This window comes from Cuculus canorus, chromosome 17 (assembly GCF_017976375.1).
Source record: "Cuculus canorus isolate bCucCan1 chromosome 17, bCucCan1.pri, whole genome shotgun sequence".
NCBI classification, from domain to species: domain Eukaryota; kingdom Metazoa; phylum Chordata; class Aves; order Cuculiformes; family Cuculidae; genus Cuculus; species Cuculus canorus.
In genome coordinates this window covers 12,617,708-12,638,927 of record NC_071417.1, presented here as the reverse complement: position 1 = coordinate 12,638,927, position 21,220 = coordinate 12,617,708, and the positions used below count along the sequence as shown (strand labels likewise).

The 21,220-nt window shown below is 46.0% G+C and overlaps 1 protein-coding gene across 1 annotated transcript; it reads right to left on the bottom strand.

The window, feature by feature from the left end:
- Positions 1-104: 104 nt before the first annotated feature.
- On the bottom strand, positions 105-20,692 carry FBXO21 (F-box protein 21). Its single transcript, XM_054082034.1, has 12 exons — positions 20,379-20,692; positions 17,730-17,865; positions 15,755-15,849; positions 13,597-13,718; positions 11,676-11,822; positions 10,716-10,849; positions 10,334-10,470; positions 9,357-9,533; positions 8,521-8,653; positions 6,776-6,966; positions 5,641-5,798; positions 105-2,718 (listed from the first exon to the last, which is right to left on the bottom strand). The coding sequence occupies exons 1-12, from the start codon at positions 20,579-20,581 to the stop codon at positions 2,540-2,542; spliced, it is 1,812 nt and encodes a 603-aa protein (XP_053938009.1). The 5' UTR covers positions 20,582-20,692; the 3' UTR covers positions 105-2,539.
- Positions 20,693-21,220: the final 528 nt, after the last annotated feature.

The window sequence follows — 21,220 nt, the reverse complement described above, 5'->3', positions numbered from 1 at the left end:
TTTGGCACATAGAAGGCTGTGTCGGAGTTCTGGATGCCACCAAAAGCACACAACCACGCGCTGATGCGGTCTGCACCGTGAAGCGGGCAGGCAGACCTGTCTGAGGGGACAGCTTCTCTACAAGACGTTTGCTGAAGGGACAAGAGGTTTCAGTCACAGGGCTGGCTGCATTGTCTTGTGAACAGAAGCCACTTTGCAGTACATCTGTCCCAGTGCACAGAAACAACTTCTGCACTCCACGCAAAAACGGAAATGGCTGAGTCTGCGGGTGAGAGAAGTGTGTGTGAACCGTCTGAAGAGCAGCTCCCACACTTCCCCCATGTCTGAACTCTCTTCAGAATATACAGAGTGGCCCCAAAAAGACAAGTAGAATGGGTTCTGCTGGCTACTCTGGGACCCTCATTTAAAGTACGCAGCATGTTTTCAAGTGGGTTGGATATGCATTGTCCAGCACCAGCTCTCAAGAGAAACTCTGGGCAGATTGACTCCTGTGGCTTTTTTATGGCACGATTCTCCTCGGTGTTCAGGCAGCACTTCTTCCTGAGGACTCCTACGAGCTCAGTATGTGGCAATTTTCTTGAGAGGCGTCAGCAGACCACCCGCTTGGTAGAGGGGAGCACAATGCCCCAGGAAACTCATTGGTATCTATGCTGTCGCAGAGCCTGCCTCAAAGGCTGGGAATGGAAATCCCAGGCCCTGCTCCCGCATGCATGTTCTCAGCTACCAGCATCAGCCTTGTGACTCCACAGTCCCATTCCCAACCTCGCATCCCTGCTAGGAATCTTTTGGGGTCTGCTTTCACCTCACCCTCAGAAAGGGCTGAGTGTTGGGGACTACTCCAACCCTCAAAACCAAGAGATGGATTTTTAGATTTTGCCTGATGACTCCTACCCTGCCTTGGATCCAGTCTGCTTCCACATAAACTGCGGGGGAGGGAAGAATTTATTTCAGGACCAAATTATTTAAAAACATAGTTCTACTTGGAGTACAGCACCTTCAGCATTCCTTGGCACTAACCACAGGGCTGCTCTTCCCAAAGCACTGAGATTCCTGCAGACCAGCACCACTCCACCGGCAAAAGCACTAGACTTTGAGTAGTTCTCTTTCATATTGAATCAGTGCTCAATGTTTTAACGGGAGGGCATGCAGGTCAAGCACTCCTTTAAGAGAAGGGCTGCGTGACTTGACGTGGTGATACCTGAAGTGCTATAACAGACAAAGAGCATCCACCTAACACTACAGAGGACAGCACCTATTTCTCATCTCTGACACTACTGTACGGCAACTGGACAGGGATAGGATGTTCGCTGCAGCTACTGTACAGATGTCGCTGCAGAAATGACGACGACGTGCGGGCTCTGTGTACGCACAAACAGCATCACACTGCACCTCATAACACCCGAGTCCAGAGGAAAAGCTTTTCTGCATTGGTTCCGTCTGGGCCTTTAAGATGTGCTAAATTCATGTGCCTTGAGCTGCTAAAGCTTTTTCCTTCTGGGCAGCAGAGTATGCGCTCCCTCAAAATCCATTCTCTTTTGGCAAAAAGGAGGAAGGCCACAAGCTGCAGGAATTAACATCTCTCCTCCATACACAGTTTGGCTGACTCCAGGGTTGGCCTGTTTCCAGTCACGATCCCACTGTATTGCATAAATACCTACGGACTGGAGACAGCAGCGAGTGGAAACTCCTCATATATCAAAGTCATTCTGTCACTGAGCTCAAAGCTTCAATGAAACAGCGCCACGAGGTTCAGTATCATCCTGGGAACACACCCAGCTGTGCTGCAGATCCTTCCTTGGGCATACAGAATGAACAGATCAAAGAACAAGGAAAGGGTGTGTTTAGCAGGCATGGAAAAGGGCTAGAAGCTCATCTTCTGCATTAGGCCAACTGGATGTCAGATTTATCATTCTGCTTGCCACCCCCGGAAGCCCACAGTTGTGTTGCCAGGGCTCTTTCCCAGCCTGTAAGGAAATCCCGAGTCAGAACAGTAGCTCTATGAACAATCAGAATACAGAGGTAAAGCAAACTCTAACCAGAAATTCAAACGTGAGAAGACAACAGTGAAACGTAAGACTTTAAAAACTATTGCCTGCATGAGACAGATACATTAAATAAACCTAAACAAACCACAAACAAACAAAAACCCCACAATATTGCAAGGACACGCAGTTTCCTTCTCTGGTAGAGGGGGTTCTTCCACATTCCACACCAAGGATCTCAGTGCGTAGACCTTCTAGGCAAGATGATCACAGAATGAGTAGTATGTGCAAATCCTTCCAAAGGACAACACGCTTTCCAGCATGACTGTCCCTGCAAGATCCTTACGCTTGGCCTCAGCTGTGACTGTGTCCTGAGCCTTTGCGTCGGAGTGGGCAGGCAGGCAATGGGAAGATGCTATAGCACCAGTTACAAAGTTCAACGCAGTTTTCATTGCATTAAGCCAAAGGATTGTCACCAAACTTGCCTTCCATGCAAGTTTTGCAAAGAGGGTAAAGCTACACTCCAGCTGCTTCTGTCCTCACAATGCCTTCTGCACTCACTCCTTGCCTGAACTGTAGATCTTCTGAACCGTGGCACGAGTGAGCTCCATATCCTCTGGGTACCGAATTTCTAGCTCGGTGTTTGCTACGTAGTGAAGGCCAGTAAACTCTGAAAAATAGCGGCCAATATCAGGGTGAGGGATCTCCCGAGGCTCAGAGTTGTATTCCAGGTTCTCTATTAGGAAAGGGAAAGAATCCATTATCAGCACATGAAACGGCTTGCTACGAGGCAATAAATACTACGCCTCTCTCAAGTCCTGTTTCTGTTTCTAGAAACACCATCTCCTGATACTTTAAAGAAAACTCTAATACAGGAAAATACACACAGCATATGCCAGTATGACTGCCTACGGAGCCTCACATCCTACATGATGCTGACCCCATTCACTAGTGCCATGAAAACTGTTTTATGCCTGAGACGATGCCAACCCGCTCCCACTCCACTGGTCACAGCTTTGGGTTGTAAGTGCAAGGAGAAGCTGCTGCACTGAGCTCTGATCCCTCGTATCCCATAGGAGATTGGTTGCTAGGAGAGATCCTTCTCCAATGCTCCAAGGTGAGGCTGACTGCTCAAGGCTGTCCTGGTAGAGAAGCAAGAGAAGCTTTCCTGCTCTAAGTCATCAGTCTGTAGTTCAACCACATCGGGTCACCAGACTACTTTTCAAGCAATTCCCTCAGCAAAACTGACTTTTCTAAACCCAAAATTCCTGCGGATAAGAGGAAGTAACTAAGAGCACACGCTGATTCTTTCCCAGAGCACCTCAATCCTTCCTTTGTACTAAAAGATAAGCTGATTAAGCCCTACAGTTAAACACCACGGAAGCACTGGCATTAAAATGCAAAGGTGACCTAAGCTGAGGGTCCCTTTGCTTCTGTGGTATTTGCACAGGCAGTGTGACCGGGAGGCAGCCTGGCAGTAAATCACATGTGCAGGTGCCCTGCGACAGTCCCCAAATTATGTCATTTTTTCCTAGCACAGTACCAGACGTAAACGTAGAAACAAAAGCTGCCCAAGTCCCAAAGTCTGACTTATCTACAAGGCAGGGTGGGAACAAGATGGGAGCAACCTGATCCACTTGAAGATGTTCCTGCTCACCGTTGGGGTTGGACTGCATGAACTTCATGGTCCCTTCCAATACAAACCATTCTATGATTCTATGATATTAATCCATACAGGCTCTTTGAAGTGTGTGCAGCTGAAAGCCCAAGAGCTTTCTGTGCCTTGGTGTGCTGGTGCTGTCCTAAAGGCTTGTAAAATACTTTTTTCGTACACTGCAACACTGCGGAAAACAATTTACACTCCCATACGCTCTGCAGAAGCACGTCTGAGCAGTGAGCTGTGTACAAGGGAAAAACACAGTGACGAAACAGGAGCTGGCAAGGGCGAAGAGACTGAGACGAGCGAGCTCAGCACTAGGTGGGGAGCCTGAGAAACGTGCCGACTAGCAGTTCTGAGCACAGATAGCTGGCCTGGGCTGCTACAAAGCAAGCAGAAGAAAGGCAAGAGTGGACAGGTACATACCAACCTGGCTGTCCGAAACAGGTGTTTTGGAATTAGCTACAGCTCAACCTACACATTTACAAGAAGGACTCAGTCTGAGGTACGTTACTGTCATAAGCTTGGTGTTATTTCTGAGCTGGTTAGATAAAACTCTGTGTGCAGATTGGTTTAAGATTCTCTCAGTATAAAACTACCATCCCGTCCCTAAGTCAGGTCAGTAAGTTATGGAATAGTCCCTTCCAAAATGATCTGAAGATGTATTTTAGAGGGGATACTTCACTGTCAGGCAGCAAGATTTCAGCCATCAAGGACAAACCTTTCAGTCTTCTCTAGAAATATGAAAACGCTTGGATGCACAGAGATAATGGTAACAACCTACGGCTTGGCTAAAGTTCTTCATGCTTTGGAACCAGTCAGCATTATAGTTGTTTATAAACAATTAGACAAAATGTGTGCAAGATGACTCAGCCCCAGAAGCACTACGGAACATTATCGGATGCATATTTTAATACCAACCACTGGCACACGAGTTTTTGTTTTTGAAGACTCTCTGAGAAGCCAAGTGCTGCCTAATATTAACCATAAGCCTAAGTTGCAATATTCCTGGTCCCCACTTCATCTTTCTGGATGACTGAATATAAAGAAACTCTTGGGACAGTGAGATACACCTGTACTTTAAACCTACAAAGGTAGGGGTGTCCTCCTGTAAAACCACCTCTTGTTTACATGGACAGGACCAGAACACGCTGGGGAGCGACCCCCAGTTAAAGAGCTGAACTGCATTTTGTTCAGCATTTCTCCTCTGGCAGCTTCAATGTCCTGTTTTAGGAAAGTCAGGATGCGCAGCTGCCTGGCCAGCTAGATAGGATACCTCTGTATCACAGGGAGAACAAACACGAGGCAAAGAAATACTGCGTTTACAATGTACAAGAATACAGACTTCTACATAAAGGGTGTTTTTCCCTTTTGAACCTCAGTTCAACATTTCTTGTATCCTAGACAAAAATCTCTTTTCTTATGGTATGTTCCATAAAGTATGGACATCAAGATTTCCCAAATGCAAAGAGGTTTGGAAGAGACATTGACTTTAGTCCCATCGCTATCAGAAGTGTCACTAAAAGCCATGCTATCTGTGTCCTCTGGGATGCTGGCACACACAGCCTCTTGACGGAAGCTGCTCAGAACTTTGCCCTGACAAGCAAAGTTTCTGTGCTCTCCTTTCACAAGTTCCTATTTTGAGGTCTTGCCCAAAGTACAGCTGTAATTTCAAAGAATGAGAGCTGCTGACACAACTCCAGGCTTCAGCAAAAGCTGAATTACCTCTTTTAAAGCATCATGGTTTATACCATAAAACCAGTCACGTCCAAAACACATTTCTAAGGCAAAAGGAGATTACTGAGTGTCCTTAACGTTCATTCCTAACAGTACTGATTTCATGGAGAGCAAACAATGCAGGCCATGACTTGAAGATAATTTTCCTTCCTACGTCAACCTTAACTAACAGTTTACGTTTCATACTTAAGAGTTAATCACTTAACCATCCCTTTCTCCTAACTACTTTTAAACAGAAAGTAAACACAGGAGACTCCTGCTCACCTTGAGCAGCATATCTGCAAGAGCCATCCTCCACTAGCACGTTGTAGAAAGGCTGGTGGGGGCCATTTGGAAGGCTGTGGACGTTCATATTCCGGATCCATTCATGTCCCATCATGCAGGCAGGATCCCAGCCATAAATCACGCAGTTATAGCCGTATCTAATTAAAAAAAAAAGAATCACCGAAGAATGAAAACTCCAGAGACAGTTCTTTCTCCTCAAAACTAATACAGAACAAACAGGGCAGCAGCCTCCTGGGAGTTGGCACAAGGGGAGAGGACAAGGAGGGGGAAAAAAATGATTGTGTACATACGTGTGTGTATTTTGAGGTGGAGGGGAATGACTAGGAGTGACTGGATAAACAGACAGGAACAAACAGCCCAGGACAAAGGAAAACCAAATGTGAGCAAAAAATGAAAATGGGAAAGAGACCGGAAGTCATCAACCAGGAGAACAGGAAAGAGGAAATAGGGAGAGTCAACCATTGTACTGTGTTGTGCAATTACTGCCCATCACACAGAAGTGGCAACCCCAATCCTGAACTCCCAGAAACAAAGCCATTGTTATTTTCAGGTCATTTATGCAATTAATCACCAGGTATTATAACTGTCATTGCTGATGCCCTTAAAATACGCTCCAGATGCCTTGTTGAGCTGGAGAGGCGGCACAGTGCTGGCACGTCGCTCTGGCAGAGTACAGATAGGAACACAAAGCCTCTGTGCAGTGCTGGAAAAGGGGGTAATAATAGCACTGGGGAAGATTCTTAAGCTGTCTTAGGCATCTTACAGTCTTTTGAAGTCAGTTCTGTTCCACGATCCCTCATTAACTGATTACTGATCTTCCTTTGAGAGCCCTGGGATGTGGAAATTTTAGCTGCGCGATATATGATGACTCAGACAAGTCACCTCACAGACTACAAGTGAACAGCAGTGAATACACTTGTGCTCTCAAAAGGATGGACAGAGCTACTCCCATTTTTCTGCGAGGTACATGGCATAGATGCACATCCCTGCCATTTTCCATTCCAGATACCTTCTTGGCAGATAAAATCACGTCTCATTACTGTCAGAACAAACACTTCCACGCTTGTTGGTACAGTACAGCATGCTAACGTGGGGAAGGTTTTGAAGAGCTCACCTCTTGTGTTTCATAATGAGCCCGATGGAAAAGCAGACCTCTTTGTGCTTTTCATCTGAGCGGTGCTTCACCTCCGGGCCCACCTCCTCCTTCCGGCGCTCAATGTGCTCTAGTGTGTGTTGGACCAAGTACCCCACGGCCCCGTGCTGGGATGGGTCCAAAGCCTGAATATGCTGCAAGATGTCCAGAACCTTCAGTAACCAAAAAGAAAAGATTCAGAACAAGTCTGTACAGCAATCCATGACTTACGAATACATACAGTATCTCTCGAGTTAGCTGGGTCTAAGTGCCAGTCCAGCACATGAGCTTTCCACACAGAAATAAGAAGCTTTGCTCTAGCTACAGGCTCCCAAAGAGTTCTTCCCACTTGCTTAGCCTGCAGAAATCGCAAACAGTCCTCTCCTTTGTGTATTTGTAAAACTCCCTGCTTCCCAGGAAGGGCACTGCTGAGCACAGTAACTCCTTAAAACTAAGCTGTACAAGCTAATTGCATTGCATTTTGCAACCACAGGACAATGACCACTGTTTCAAAGTTTCTGAAATGTTAAGAGAATGCTCTTGCTACTCTCTGATAAACTGCTGCTGTAAGGTGATTCCAGATGACTTCTGCTGTACTTGAGAGCAAACAGTTTAAAAGAGTTCCCCAGCATGTCTGTGGGAGCCTGGCAGAGGAATCATAGAATCACAGAATAGTTTGGGTTAAAAGGGACCTTAAAGATCATCTAGTTCCAACCTCCCTGCCATGGGCAGGGACACGGCCCACTACTGCCCAAAGCCCATCCAACCTGGCCTTGAACACCTCCAGGGATGGGGCAGCCACAACTTCCCTGGGCAACCTGTTCCAGGGTCTCACCACTCTCATAGTGAAGAAATCCTTCCTTATGTCTAGTCTAGATCTGCCCCTCTCCAGTTTATACCCACTGTCTCTAGTCCTATCACTACAGGCCTTTGTAAACAAAAAAATACGGAAGCACAGAAAGAAATGCAAATAATCTCTATGATGCTATACCATGAAGTAGTGAACAAGAGACAGAGAACCTGCTTGTCTCAGGATGGCTACAGAGCACTAACTTCGAAGTGCTCTCAAAGCAGCAAACCCCATACACCCAGAACACCAGCCCACCAGCACTGGCACTGTAATTATCTCATCAGGGAGGAATGAGTGAGCGGCTGTGTGGTGCTTAGCTGTTGGCTGGGATTAAACCACAACAAAGTGATATTAATATTCCTGTCCTTGTGGTTCTTTTACAGTTGTTTGTTCACAAGAGCCGCTAATCTCTTGGTGAAGATTTCAGACAACAACTTTGATCATGTTTATAAAAGAGATTTTCCTACAAGTTTTCTGGTATGGTAATTTCTCCTTTACCATGAGCCCAGCAGGAGTTGTACCAGCATCACCATAATCTAGGCATAAACTAAACAGAATGCTCTTATAACTTACAGCTACAAGTCCACAGTATTGACTGCAAGACAAACTGTCAGACTTGGGCAGTAAATCATAAATTATGACTCAGACTTGAGGCTGTTCACAAATGTCCTGTAGGGCAAGCAAGCAAGCATCATTCTCCCTTCTCTGTTTCCCATAGCAGAAATTGATTCTCTGAAACACGATAACTCGTTCAATTGTGTTTATTGCAGAAACAAGTGTGGCAGACTGTAATGCAAGCTGAAGTAGTCCTAAAATCAATAGACTCGTGTTAACAGCGCTTAGCCATCAGAAAACACAGGACCGAGTGGCGAGGTACCTTTTCTGGCCAGATTCCCAGGTGGAAGTATAACCTAGCCTGGAGCATTAGATGCTGCACATTGTCCGGATACATGGCCAGGTACAGATCCAACGAGTTTCTCAAGAGTTGGTAAGACTGATCAGTGCTTTCTCTGCCAGCAAAAAAGAAACTTAATTGTAAGGCTAGTTCTCCCAATCCCTATACCCAGTACTCCGACGTGCAGGGTATATGATGCTACAGGTATAAGCATACTCATTCAACAAGACTGAGTCCGGGACTGGCTGCCACTCATCGTATCCAACAGCCTGTTCAGAAGGAAAAATGGTACATGATGGAAAACTGGACTCTACCCTCCCACTTCACTGGTGTTTTACTTGGTCAAATAGAGAATTCATTCTCCTTTTGAGATCTGCTTTTGTTCTCCTAGCTTAATTACACCTAAAGCAACCCTTTCACTCTGCGACTTTTGTCTGAGGTTTGGGAAAGTGATTATCAGGGTTAAGTGAAAATAAAACCAACAGTACCTTTACAAGTGCTCTTTTGAGCATGTCGATTATGCTTATCAGATGATGATGAAGGTGGACAGTCCCTATCAGCTTTTCACAAAGAAACAAACATGATCTGTCCATTTTCTTGAGGGGGACTAGTTGTACTAAATATTCTTGTTTCCAAAGAATACCACTGCAGGTGACGATGCAACGGGACAGACAATTTTCAAGATCCGTGGGGTGACTGCCACCTGTTTAAAGCGCCCGCTCAGACAGCGTGAGGCAGCAGTATTGACATGCAGGCAGAATACTCCAGGTCCTGTTCCACACAGGCCTTTCAGGCCAGATGATCAATCCTCAACTCACCGCTTGCCAAGGTTTAAGAGATTTCCCACCATACGCTGCAAGACCTCTTTTGAAGTCACCACTCCATAGAACTCCTCTGTCACATGGTGGCCAATAAGGTACTCGCACTCCTTCACCGTCAGCTGTTTCCCCTTCCCAAAGGCGTCAATGTAGGTGTAGTCAAAAATATCTGTGCTTCTAATGAAACAACAAGGAAACTTGTGATGGTAGGTCTCATGATAAAGCAAGATTACCTATTTCCGTCCTTCCCTCAGCACTTTCAAGCTTGTTTGTGAAACAAGTGTCATTCATACTTCAGCTCCCTTCTAAAAAGAGATTCCCTGGTACGTTCTCTCTCCTAGCTGCTTCTTCAGATAAACATATATGGGAAAAGACAGAGACACTAAGGGGATTTTTCTCTCTATCACGACAGTTCTTTCCTTCAGATATTTTCAGGTTTGCTCTATCTGTTGGTTTTATGACGCTGCACTGGGAAGTGTAACAGAACCCACACATATGGCACTCTAGTGCTAAAAGGGGCACACAAACATAGACCCATCACTCTGGACTGCTGACGTCATTCACAGAATACAGGTTTCTGTAAATTGACCATGATCTGGGCAAAGACGTATTCTGCACTGACCCAGAGAATTAAAAGAGCACACAGAACAACAGCAGTCGTCTCTAGAAACTGTGTTAGGAAAGGGTAAGTGCAACCAGTGCCTTTTTTCTTCTTTTTATTTTTTCTTAATTTTCTTAAGGAACAGGGACATTACCTCAAGGTTACTATCATTTCATAATCAGGAAACCTGTTACCATTCAGCAGCAGCAAAGCTGAGTTCTGAGAAAACTATTTTAGAGGTCAGATCTTTTCCTCTCTATACGTTATAATTTATAGATGGAAAACAATTAAACATCCTGGTACACGTCTGGAGCTGTAAATGCTTTCTGGCTTTTATTACTGTGGTCACAACTTCAAAATTCAGCAGGTCACTTACCCTTTCTTTCCTTGACACCATCGCAGCAGAAAATGGCTGGGAAAGTTGACTGGTTCAAGTCTGACTCCCAGCTGCCTGGCGATCGTTAAATAAAGCACAGATAAACTGATGGGAATTCCTGTCCTGCGGATCAAAACCTGGGGGATAAAAATATGACAAAAACATGCGGGATACTGAGAAAAACATGAACTTCTGAGGTTTTACTTCACAAATGAAAATACACCAGCTTGACAGAATATGCACTAGAAGGTGATATCACATTGACTTTACAGCAAACTGTTCAGAGAGAATTACTTGTCTGACTACATTTGGACAAATAAACACCACAAATGGAATGTCTCAAGCCTTGCAGCCTCCTAGCTTTTGCCTAATGTACACGTACCTGGTGAATGTATGAATTGAGGGAGTTATAGTAATCCAGCTCATTTCCTTTGTATTTTAACTGCTCGTACAGGACACAATTCATAGCATCAAGTACCTGCCGCTGAAGCTCCACTTCTGGAATCAGGACCTCTCCTAAAAAGACATGCAAAGAAATAAAAACTGAGGAAACAAGGGTACTTAACCTTTATGCAATGAACCTAATACCAAAATTCTTCATATGGACTGAGAACAGAAGAGACTCATCCCAAACCATAGTCAAGAGAGTGGCTGGAGCTGACCCCAGGACTGCACGGCCCTAGTGCTGCACTCACAACGTGGCCTGGCTCAGGGGACTGCCAAGCTCCTTGGCTGTGCATTAGTGTTGCCTCGTTTCCTTCTGTGGCTGGAGGACTGGATCCTAAGCACCCTGTTGCAGCACAGCACTGCAGCTGGACACATTACACCGCTCAGGCATGGGAAGTGCGCTTTCACTGCTTGGGAGTCCCAGTTTGGTCAATCCAGAGATACAGATTACTCATTCACTCTTTGAAAGACAGCAAATGTTAGATAACGGTTATAAAACACAAAGAACGAGACGCTACCTGACCTCTGGAGATGATAAAGCACGTACCTCTTCTACTGCTGTCAACTTTGAGACTTGCGAAGGAAAAGAGGTTGATCCCCACAGCCCTGCTACACACATCAAGACTACTGAAGACTTCAGGGACAAATGGGAAACAAAAATTGCCCTCTCAATTCTTTTGGCTTAGACAGCATCAGATGAACTGGGCTGAGTACCTGTGACTGAACAAACGACTGTTTCCTGAATGATGGTTTAAGCAAATGTCAGAATACGCCTGCCAGGGGATAAAGAACAACAGCTCTTTAAGCTGCAATAATTCAACAGCTGTTTCACCCTGTCTGCCTGTATCGACTTGCAGAGACACTCTGCAGTAAAGCATATACTTCTGTACAGTACCTGCCTTGGAAGCCAAGCTGGGATGCCTTGGATTTTTTGATCGCAGGACTTCACGCACTTTATCTGTGATGTCATCCACCTGTGCCTGGACGCTTTTCAAGCAGATGTCTGACAGTGGGTTACAGTATTGGTCAATTAAAACGGCACCTGGAAAAAACAAGCTATATAAGAAACAGGACTTAAGTTTTTCTCTGTGCTTAGTTTTATCTACTCAAAATTCCAGGCATGCAGCAAGCAACTGGAGCAGAACACAAGAGCCTTCCTTTTGAAATCTGCAGGAATATATTGGATTTATCACATAAAATGCAAAGAAGGAGCTGACATGATAAATGCCAACTAAAAATCAGTATTTCCCTCTGCACCATCCTGAAAGGGAAAGCAATAGATTCGTATATTGAGCAGGTATCCTGCTTAATCCAAGCCTTAACCAGCAACAATGCATCTCCTGGCACCCTCCCAACCTACAGTGCTTTTTAGTCAGAGCCTGAAACAATCTCAACTTCACTCCAGCTTCTATTCTGATTTTCCTCCTGCCATATTCTCCATAGCTATCATTCTTGCTCATTGTTCCCTGTTCTGTTACATTCTTCTCCTCCACATCTGCTCTCCATCTTCACATCAAAACCCCACTAAGACAGAACAGATTTCTATTTTCCTTCTGCCCAAACCTCTTCTGTCAAACACCTGCACGAAAAAATACAGAACTTTCTCCTTACTGTCTCCTTGTCATCTGGTCGCCACTGCTCTTTCCAAAGCCTCTGAACTGTTCAACCTTTGTAATCAACTGTATTCACTTGCAGGAATTTTGCACGAATCGTACCTCTTCCAACTTCCTACATTGCTTTGTCAGCAGTTCTGTGACAGGCCTGTGTTAGGTCTCAGCAGGACCTAAGCCATGTCTTCTTCCCCCCGACTTCCGAGTGCTCTCCATGCTCACCACGTGAAGTTTTGTGGAAGACTCACTGTTGTCTCTGCACCTCCATGGCAGAGAAACACATATTTTTGGCCCACATGATTAAGTCACCTAATTAACTGTCTTGGTTGCTTCCAGAAGCAGCTACTTTTGGCTTTCTCTTTTTGCTCTAACACTGCCCCTTCTTCAAAGCCCATTGCCACTAACAAGAACCAGCTTTGGTGTCAGAGACTCTTTCCTATGGCATTTTTGAGGTATATATCAAGAATAAGAGACTCCTCTACATACACTGGCAATTTCTGTCCCATTCAGAAGACCATCTTCTCTATAAAAAGTCTGAAGCAGAGAATAATCCACCAGACTAAGGTCATGAATTGCAGAAAAACCTTTTGTTTCTTCATAGCAGGTGCATACACCTTCCCACCGCGTGACTGGACTCCCATCCACTACCCAGCTCCACACTGGACAACTTCAACAGCCCAGCAGCCAGACAGCTCTCGAGAGAAGGCCACAGCACACAGGCTGTGAGCTGCAACACCAGTTATCCCTGCCTGCCGCTTGCTCCTTGTCCTTCTCTGGGAAGCTCTTGGGAAAGGAGACAGTAGGCAGCTGACTCAAAATCAGATCATTTGGTCTGGCCATATCCCACCACAGGCATTAAAATGTTTTTGTGATGTCAGCTAATTAGGATGCCAAGCTACTGCCAATTTTTTCAATGCACTGTTCAAGATTCAAATGCAGGTGTTTTAACATTTTCTTTGCTGCTTTTCAGCTCCTCTGTCCATGGGCAACTCTTCAAGCAGACAGCACTGCCAGAAGCTAATGTAATCTTGACATTACTACTGCAAGATGCTGAGGATTACAGGTACATCAAAATCCAAACTTAACTCTGAGTCCTTGTCCAAGGGCTAGCTGAAATATAAGCAAGGAACCCTCCCTGCAAGTAAAACAACAATGATGGAAAGCTGTCATTAGGTGCTCTACGTGGGATTGCTGCAAAAGACTTACCCTCCAAAAATGACTGCTGATCAGTCGGGCGCTGCAGATACTCCTTCAGATTTTTTAATATATTCTGTTGCCGTAGGAAGTATAGAATTTTCTTTGCATAGTATTTCCAGGTTAGACCTTTCCTGCGCATTTAAATACAGAAAGCAGTATTGCCCTAAACAAGCATTTTAATTTGATTTAACTTTTCCAGTGAATATAGGTTTACAACTGAAATTGTTGCTTTTCTAAAGAGAACTGACAACACCACAATCACCAAAGAGTCAACAAAAAAGGTAAACGTTAAGAGGAAACTCATCAACAAAAAACCCCACAACATAAAGCAATTGCAAAACACTGCTCTTATCTCCAATTTTTATTCTATCTCCAATATATCATTTTGAGAAAATGTGGTACCATGGGAAACAGCACAGATCCTAATTAAAGCAGCTCAGGAATACTTGATTAAAATCCCATGTTTTATACATAAAATAGTACCCCTCATCTGACTGGATTCCTCCAGAATCAAACTTACAAGTACTCTCTCATTAAAAACTACTGAATGTAGGTCCAATGGCATTCAGAATGGAAAAAAAACAACAAAGCCTCCAGAGAAAAATCACCTCTGTTGCTCTGAAAAAGCAGGAACAGGTCAACATTTGGTCTGTAGAGATCACACAGTCCAAAACCTTACAGCTTTTATAGTAAAGCCCCTTCACTTTCTAAATGCACAAGTGAAGGCAGAGCGCCCATGAAGCAGCAGCAGAGAGCTGGTTACTGTCCAGGTAAAATCTGAAAAGGTCGCCTCAAATACCACAGACCAACTCAGAGGCACTCAAGTCGTACACATCTAAGCAAGCCCTGGCTCAGTGTCACTGAGCACTTTTACACTAAATGGTCAGGAATGGCACAAAGCCCCAACCCCCAAAAATCCAAAGGGGGAAATCCACCGATTCCCAGGCTCTGCCCTTGCCATATGTTTAGAACAAGTCCAGTTTCCTTCTTCAGAAAACAATCCTCTTTCCCCACATACATTTCCTCTCCTCCAGATTGCAGGTCAAATCAGCCTTCTCCATCCTACTGGTCAGGAGAACAATCAAACCTCATAACACTTTATCCTCTTCCAATAAATTGGGATGCTCAATAGGGACAACTGCTTTATTGGGATATCTTCCAGGGAAATGATTTAGCCTAATGTTCCTGAATTGCAATGACTACAGCTTAATCAGGGTGCAATTAGCATCAATTCTGCTTTATGGGGAGACATTTGGCCAGTATGAAGGCTCAAAAGCTCAAATGAGAGATGTTTAGTTCCAGTTCAGAGAAGGTAATAAAATGGACGTGAAAAAGCAAAAATTAGATGATTGCTGTTCCAGTTATGTTTTTTCCAGCTCTACTAACAGTCCCTTTAATCAAGGCTATTAGAGTCTATTAAGACCAATCTATCGCTGCTTCGTATCACAGCAAAATCAGCATGGTTTATATCCTACCAGCGGAAAAACCTTCAAGTAAAGCAGTGACTTATTCATCTCACCCAGTCTTAACCACAGTGATGAGAATACCTTGGCAGATGCAAGCCATAAGTTTTATTTACCTGCCTTGCATTTCACATCTCTGAATAATTTACAGAACTGCTAATTTTCCAGTGGCCAAATTAAAACCAGTTGCTTATTTGGGGAAAGATTGTGCCAACCTGCTACAGCTAAGAAAAGCAACAAGAAGAGAGGGAAAAAAAGCTGTAATTTCATGATACTGGGATTCATGGTGGGATTCCTCACTGACTATTCCTGCTTTCCTCCAGTGCTGTAGCCTCACCCTGCAAATCAGTTCAGCAAACTGATCTGGGTTTAAATAAAAAAGGAAGATGAGGATGGGAATTCCTTAACTTAAAACTATTGCAGAGAAGAGGGTCATGAACTGGCAAGGAAACAAGCAACAAACAGCAACACAAAGCTAGAGGACTGCTTTCTTGTAGAACAGTTTACATGTTTTCTTCTGGGAATATTATATTTGTTCTGAAATCAAACACACAGCAATATTTCCCTGCCTTGGAAAGCCTGGGGATGTTGTTTTATCAGGGACAAAAGGACAGAAGCAAAGGTCAGGCATTCACCACCCTACTGTTTGCCTTCAACTGGTCTAAGAGGGAAAACCCCTTTCAGCTCTAACCCCTCTTTCGTACCTTCCTTCCATGTTAAGGATACACATTAGCTCATCTTCAAAAAAATGACTTGGGCATCCGAGAGTCTCAATGTCACTGAATCCATCACAGGGAACCTGTCAAACCAGACAATGAATTATGCAGAGCACAACAGATTCTTCCCAAAAGAACACAGTTTTGTAAAAAGTCTCAAAACCAACTTTATTTTTTTTGAATTTATATAAAATCTTAAAAATGTCCAGCACACCAAGTACTCACAGTCTCTACTCCAGAAATCCACTATGAGCCCCAGCAGCACCTTACAACAATTTGAGCTAAATACTCCAGCATTCAGGACCAGCTCCAGCACACCAGTCTTACAGGCTGGGCCTAAGAAAGACTGAGAATTGGGGTTTTCAGCCTGGAAAAGGCTGAAGAAAGCAGCTTCCAGTAATGAAAGAACCTCCAGGAAAACTGGAGGGGGGTGGTTCTTGATCAAGGAGTGCAGGGACAGGATGAAGAATGGTTTTGAGCTGAAAGAGGGGAGATTGAGATGAGATCTCAGGGAGAAATGTTCTCCTGTGAGGGTGGTCCAGATGGCCTAGAGAAGTCGTGGCTGCCCCATGCTTGGAGGTGTTCAAGGCCAAGTTGGATAGGTCTCAGAGCAACCTGAGGTGTCTCTGCCCATGGCAGGGGACTGGAACTGGATGGGCTTTAAGGTCCCTTCTGACCCAAACCATCCTATGTTCTATGTATCTATATTCATATCTATATTCATATCTATACTCAGAACAGCTACTTTCTTCCAGAATTCTTTTTTAAGCTTTGGTTGAACTTTAAGAAATCTATTTGCTTTCAAGCTTTTCAGTATAGGACAACAGTAAGGAAAAAACAATTCCCATTATACCATATCTTAGCAGGCACTAGGCAGGATCAAGCAGAACTGGGTTGAAAGTCCCTTCCCCTCAGTTCTAAGCAGGGATCAAGCTGCAGTTTCTAGCCCCATACGAGATGATCCTCATTATTAGGCCTTTGGGTATTGCTAAGTGGTCTCTTGGGAATCTCTGCATATGTGATTAAAACAGTAGGAATCCAGGAGCTTCTGCCCCTGGTTAATGCCCTGACATACATTTGACCATGGAGAAATGTGCATCTGCTGCAGCTGCAGTGGAACAGTGCAAAGAGGACAGCTGAGATACTTATCTCCTATTGGCCTCATGGCCTTTTTTTCTCCAGGGGTGAAAACTGAGCTGCCCAACCTTGCTGAAAACCAGCTAACAGGATTTCAACACAGGATCTCCTCTGTCTTCAAGGAATTCCCTACTGGACCACAACGTATTGGCAGGGGAGCCACAGAGGAGCGGCCGTTTAGTGGCTCGTGTGAACTTTTTAAGTCAGCTGAAGTTACCGGCAGCATTTACACCTATTCCACAGAATTTCAGGCTGACCTGAATTCTACAGCTAGTTAAATTCCATGGCCATGAACTATGCAAACACACACTGATATCACTGTTGTCCTACACGCAACAAAGTCTCGCTGAGAAACTGCATTTCCACCTTTCTCACTCAGAACGCAAAAGCATCTTGGTGTCATGGTTGGGTAAGGAATAAATACTTTCCAACTCAGTGAACCTATTGTGCCTCGTCCTGATTGCAAATGACTTCTGACAACTCACAGAACGCATCCTTGGGCAAGGTCTGCAGTGAGAGAAATTCATAGGCTGTGGTATGTGTCAACAAACTATCGGTCCTTCCGAAGGCCCCAGAGCCAGGCTGGAACACGCAGCAATGAACAAATAGCTTTGAAAACCAAAGCGGAAACAGCTGGATGTGATACACGGAGTGCCCTTTAGACTCTATGCATCTTTGGGGTCTGAACTCTCTCTCCCCTTTTGGCTGTGATAGGGAATTTCTGACTGCATAGTCGAAAAGACATGAAGAGAGAGGAAAGAAAAACTAATAAAAAGTACTAAACAAGTAGCTAGGCTGCTGCACATACGTACAGAAGATTACTCACATGTTCTGAGAAGAACCTTTTGGAGAACGAAGCTACAATTCTCTGGGCTTCTAGACCAGCGTCATGCCGTGCTTTGTATTCCTCAAGCCAGCTAATGCCGTCTGTGTGGCTGTAGTATTTCAGCAGTGATGGCCATCTGCACAGGACAGAAGTGAACAGGTTTGTTAGTATTTCAACATCACCAGAACCTCCAGGACCATAAAATACTTTTTGGTAACCATGTGACTCGAGGAGCTGAGACACTGCCAACACACAGTACAAATTTAAACGTAAGGGATAAATTAATCTCATGGCTGACTCGAGCCCCAAAGCATAAATCCAACTGATTTAATCTGCATGTTAACAGTTATTTAAAAGTAAGTTATCCTGAAACCGCCAACTGGAAACCTTCAAAAGGTTCCTATCAAGGTATTTCAATATCTAAGCATCTTGAACACTTTTGAGATTGTCTCTAGAGCCTTGCAAGATAAAGACAGGTATCACATTAATAGAAGAGATGCAGAGCTTTATGATAAAAACAAAGTTTGTCATTTTGAAGAGGTATCATGTTTAAATTATCTTGTCATCTAATAGAATGAAAAGTCATTGTCCTGTGTTCTTCCTGCTAGCTCGTAGGTCTAATTAAGAGGACGCATAAAACGGAGCTCCCTGTATTGCACTTGCTGGTGGCAACATCTATTGGAGGGAAACAGAATCCTGAAGGTGTTTAAAAGACAGGCAGATGAGGTGCTCAAGGATGTGGTTTAACAGTGGACACGTACGGTTGGACTTGATCTCAAAGGTCTTTTCCAACCAAGCGATTCTATTATATATATATATAATTCATATCTCTCTCTATAGATAATATTACAGATACATGTATATATATACATATATATATATATTACCTTTACAAATAAATGCCAGAGGTTTAAATCACAACTTCTGTGTAAAAATTATTACCAACGGACCATAGCGCAGTTACGACTCTACACACACAGAAGGTATTCTACCACCAGTTAATAATAAAACTACGCCGCAACTACAGTTACAAAATAAAGTTGGAGACTAACCAGAGAACATCACATTACAGAATCACCTCCCTCCTAATGGATCTGTCGCCATTTGCCTACTGCCAAGATGCAGCCACATTGTAATAACAATTACAGTCATTTATTTTAGGATAAGAAAGAATAATTCCTTGGGTTGAAACGATATTGAAAATTTTAGGAAGATAAAGTGCAATTACTTGTGATGGAGTCCAGCCAGGATGACAAGGTCAACGTACAAATTCCTGCCAAAAGTCCTATTATCAAAGACAGAAGAGGACCACAGTGTGTGCTAATTACCAATTGCAGCTGTTGGACCTCAACTTTTCAGTTTTGCCTCAGAAATTAGAGCCACTGAATTGCTGAAAGTATCTGGCCAGCCATCCCAAGCCATAGCTCTGCAAATTGGGGAAGCTGCAATTGTTCAGAAGCCTTTTTCATCCATGAAATGAGAATAATCCTCTCCTTTGAGCAATGGTAAATTGTAGAAGCCAACTGGCAATTAGAGAAAGCAATACTGCTATTTTGCCTGTGCCAAAACTCAGACAAAACCAGGTAGCAGAGGAGTGTGCCCTATTGTAGACAGGCTGGCGGCCCCACTGAAGAAGTGGTGTGCCCAGAACTGCTGAAACCACTTCCGCACAAGCAATATCCAGGCAGCATTGGGATGACTGGGACGTGCTCCTAAAAACCTGGGGATCTCGGGGTGCCCTCCCCAAGGCTGGGGGATGCCCAGGGCGCCCACAAGCAGCAAAAATTGATCTGAAGGATTTGCGTTGCTGTGAAAACAGTTCTTCCAAAAGTCCTACAAACATCTCTCTCTTCTGCAAGGCCTGAGTCCTGCAGCAGGATGAGTCTTGGCAGGTGTTTTGGAAGCTGCGAGCTAACACTGGCTACCTCAGCGGGAGGACGGAGGCCAGTTGGATGTATGTGGGGCATGTCTGCCCCACTCCCAGACTCTGGCAGCACTGGCATACCCGGGGCGTGCTCCCAAAGACCGAGGGATGCCCGGGGCACGCTCTCAAAGACCGAGGGATGCCCGGGGTGTGCTCCCAAAGACCGAGGGATGCCCAGGGCGCGCTCCCAAAGACCGAGGGATGCCCAGGGCGCGCTCCCAAAGACCGAGGGATGCCCAGGGCACACTCTCAAAGACCGAGGGATGCCCGGGGCACCCACAAGCAGCAAAAGCTGACCCAAAAGATTTGGGTTGCTGTGAAAACAGCTCTCCCAAGAGCCCTATGAACACCTCTCTCTGCTGCAAGGTGCAAGTCCTGCAGCAGGATGAGTCTTGGCGGGTGTTTTGGAAGCTCCGAGCTAACACCGACTACCTCAGTGGGAGGAGGGAGGGAGGGCAGCTGGATGTCGTGGGGGTCTGTCTGCTCCACTGCCAGACTCCAGGCAGCACTGGGATGCCCGGGGCGCCCTCCCCAAGGCCGGGGCGGGGGCACTCTTCGCTTTGCCGAGTGCCAGGCTCCCCCAGGCCGTACCCCGTGGGATTCAGAGCAGAAGCCGCCCCGCTGCAGCCCCCGCCGCCCGTCAGACGCCGCCGGGGAGCGGAGCCTGGGCCTGGCGGGGGGACACCCAGCCCGGGCCGCGCCGCAGCCACCCCCTCCGGGCCCACCTGAGGCGGAACCGCTCCCGCCACACCTTGCCGCGGGGCTGGCACGCCTCCCGCAGCCGGCGGCAGGTGCAGGACACCCGGCCGATGTCGGCGGCTCCCAGCACGTCGCAGCAGAGGATGAGCTCCAGCAGCTCGCTCGGCAGGTCCGTCAGGCCCATCCCCTCGCCCTCGCTCGCCGGGGCCGAGCTCTCCGCCGCCGCCATCTTGCCTGTTTACCTGCCCTCCCCCTCCCCGCGGAAGGCGTTGGTAGCGCCCAACGCGCCCGGCATAGAGCGAGAGTGGGGGAGCGGCCCAGGGAGCGTCTGCCGAGCGCGGACTGCACACAAAGCGTAGAGCCCCGCGGCGCCTTCCCTATGCAGGCGCTAAGGAGCGTCCGCTCTCCCCCCCCTGCGGGACAGGTTGGTAGCGCCCAACGCGGCCGGCACGGAGCGAGCGTGGGGGAGCATCTGACAAGTACCAACTGGCCGTAAAGCGCAGAGCCCCGCCGCGCCTTCCCTATGCAGGCGCTAGGGAGCGTCCGCCGCGCTGGGTCATGGGCAGCGGCGGCGTTAGGGAGCGTCTGCAAATTCGCAGCCGGCTGGACGGGTGGGCGAGAGGGTCACCAGCATCCTGGCTAGTGTGAGCCATGGTGTGGCTAGCAAGAGCTAGGGAGGGGTTGTCCTCGAACGTTGTGTTCAGTCTGGGGTCCCTCAGTGCAAGAAGGACATTGAAGGGCTGGAGAGTGTCTAGAAAAGGGAAAGGAGCTGGGAAAGGGTCTGGAGCTCAGGGGTTCTGGGAGGTGGGGTGGGAGCTGGGGCTGTTTATCCTGAGGAGAGGAGCCTGAGGGGAGACCTCATCGCTCT

What these genes read in the sequence shown, in the direction of transcription:
- FBXO21 (XM_054082034.1), bottom strand. Translation starts at nt 20,581, where the DNA reads ATGGCGGCGGCGGAGAGCTCGGCCCCGGCGAGCGAGGGCGAGGGGATG. An exon ending in TCAATTCATACATTCACCAG is followed by an intron (nt 10,471 to 10,715) that starts GTACGTGTACAT and finishes TTTATCCCCCAG; the next exon opens with GTTTTGATCCGCAGGACAGG. An exon ending in CTCTTAAACCTTGGCAAGCG is followed by an intron (nt 8,654 to 9,356) that starts GTGAGTTGAGGA and finishes TTTTGCTGGCAG; the next exon opens with AGAAAGCACTGATCAGTCTT.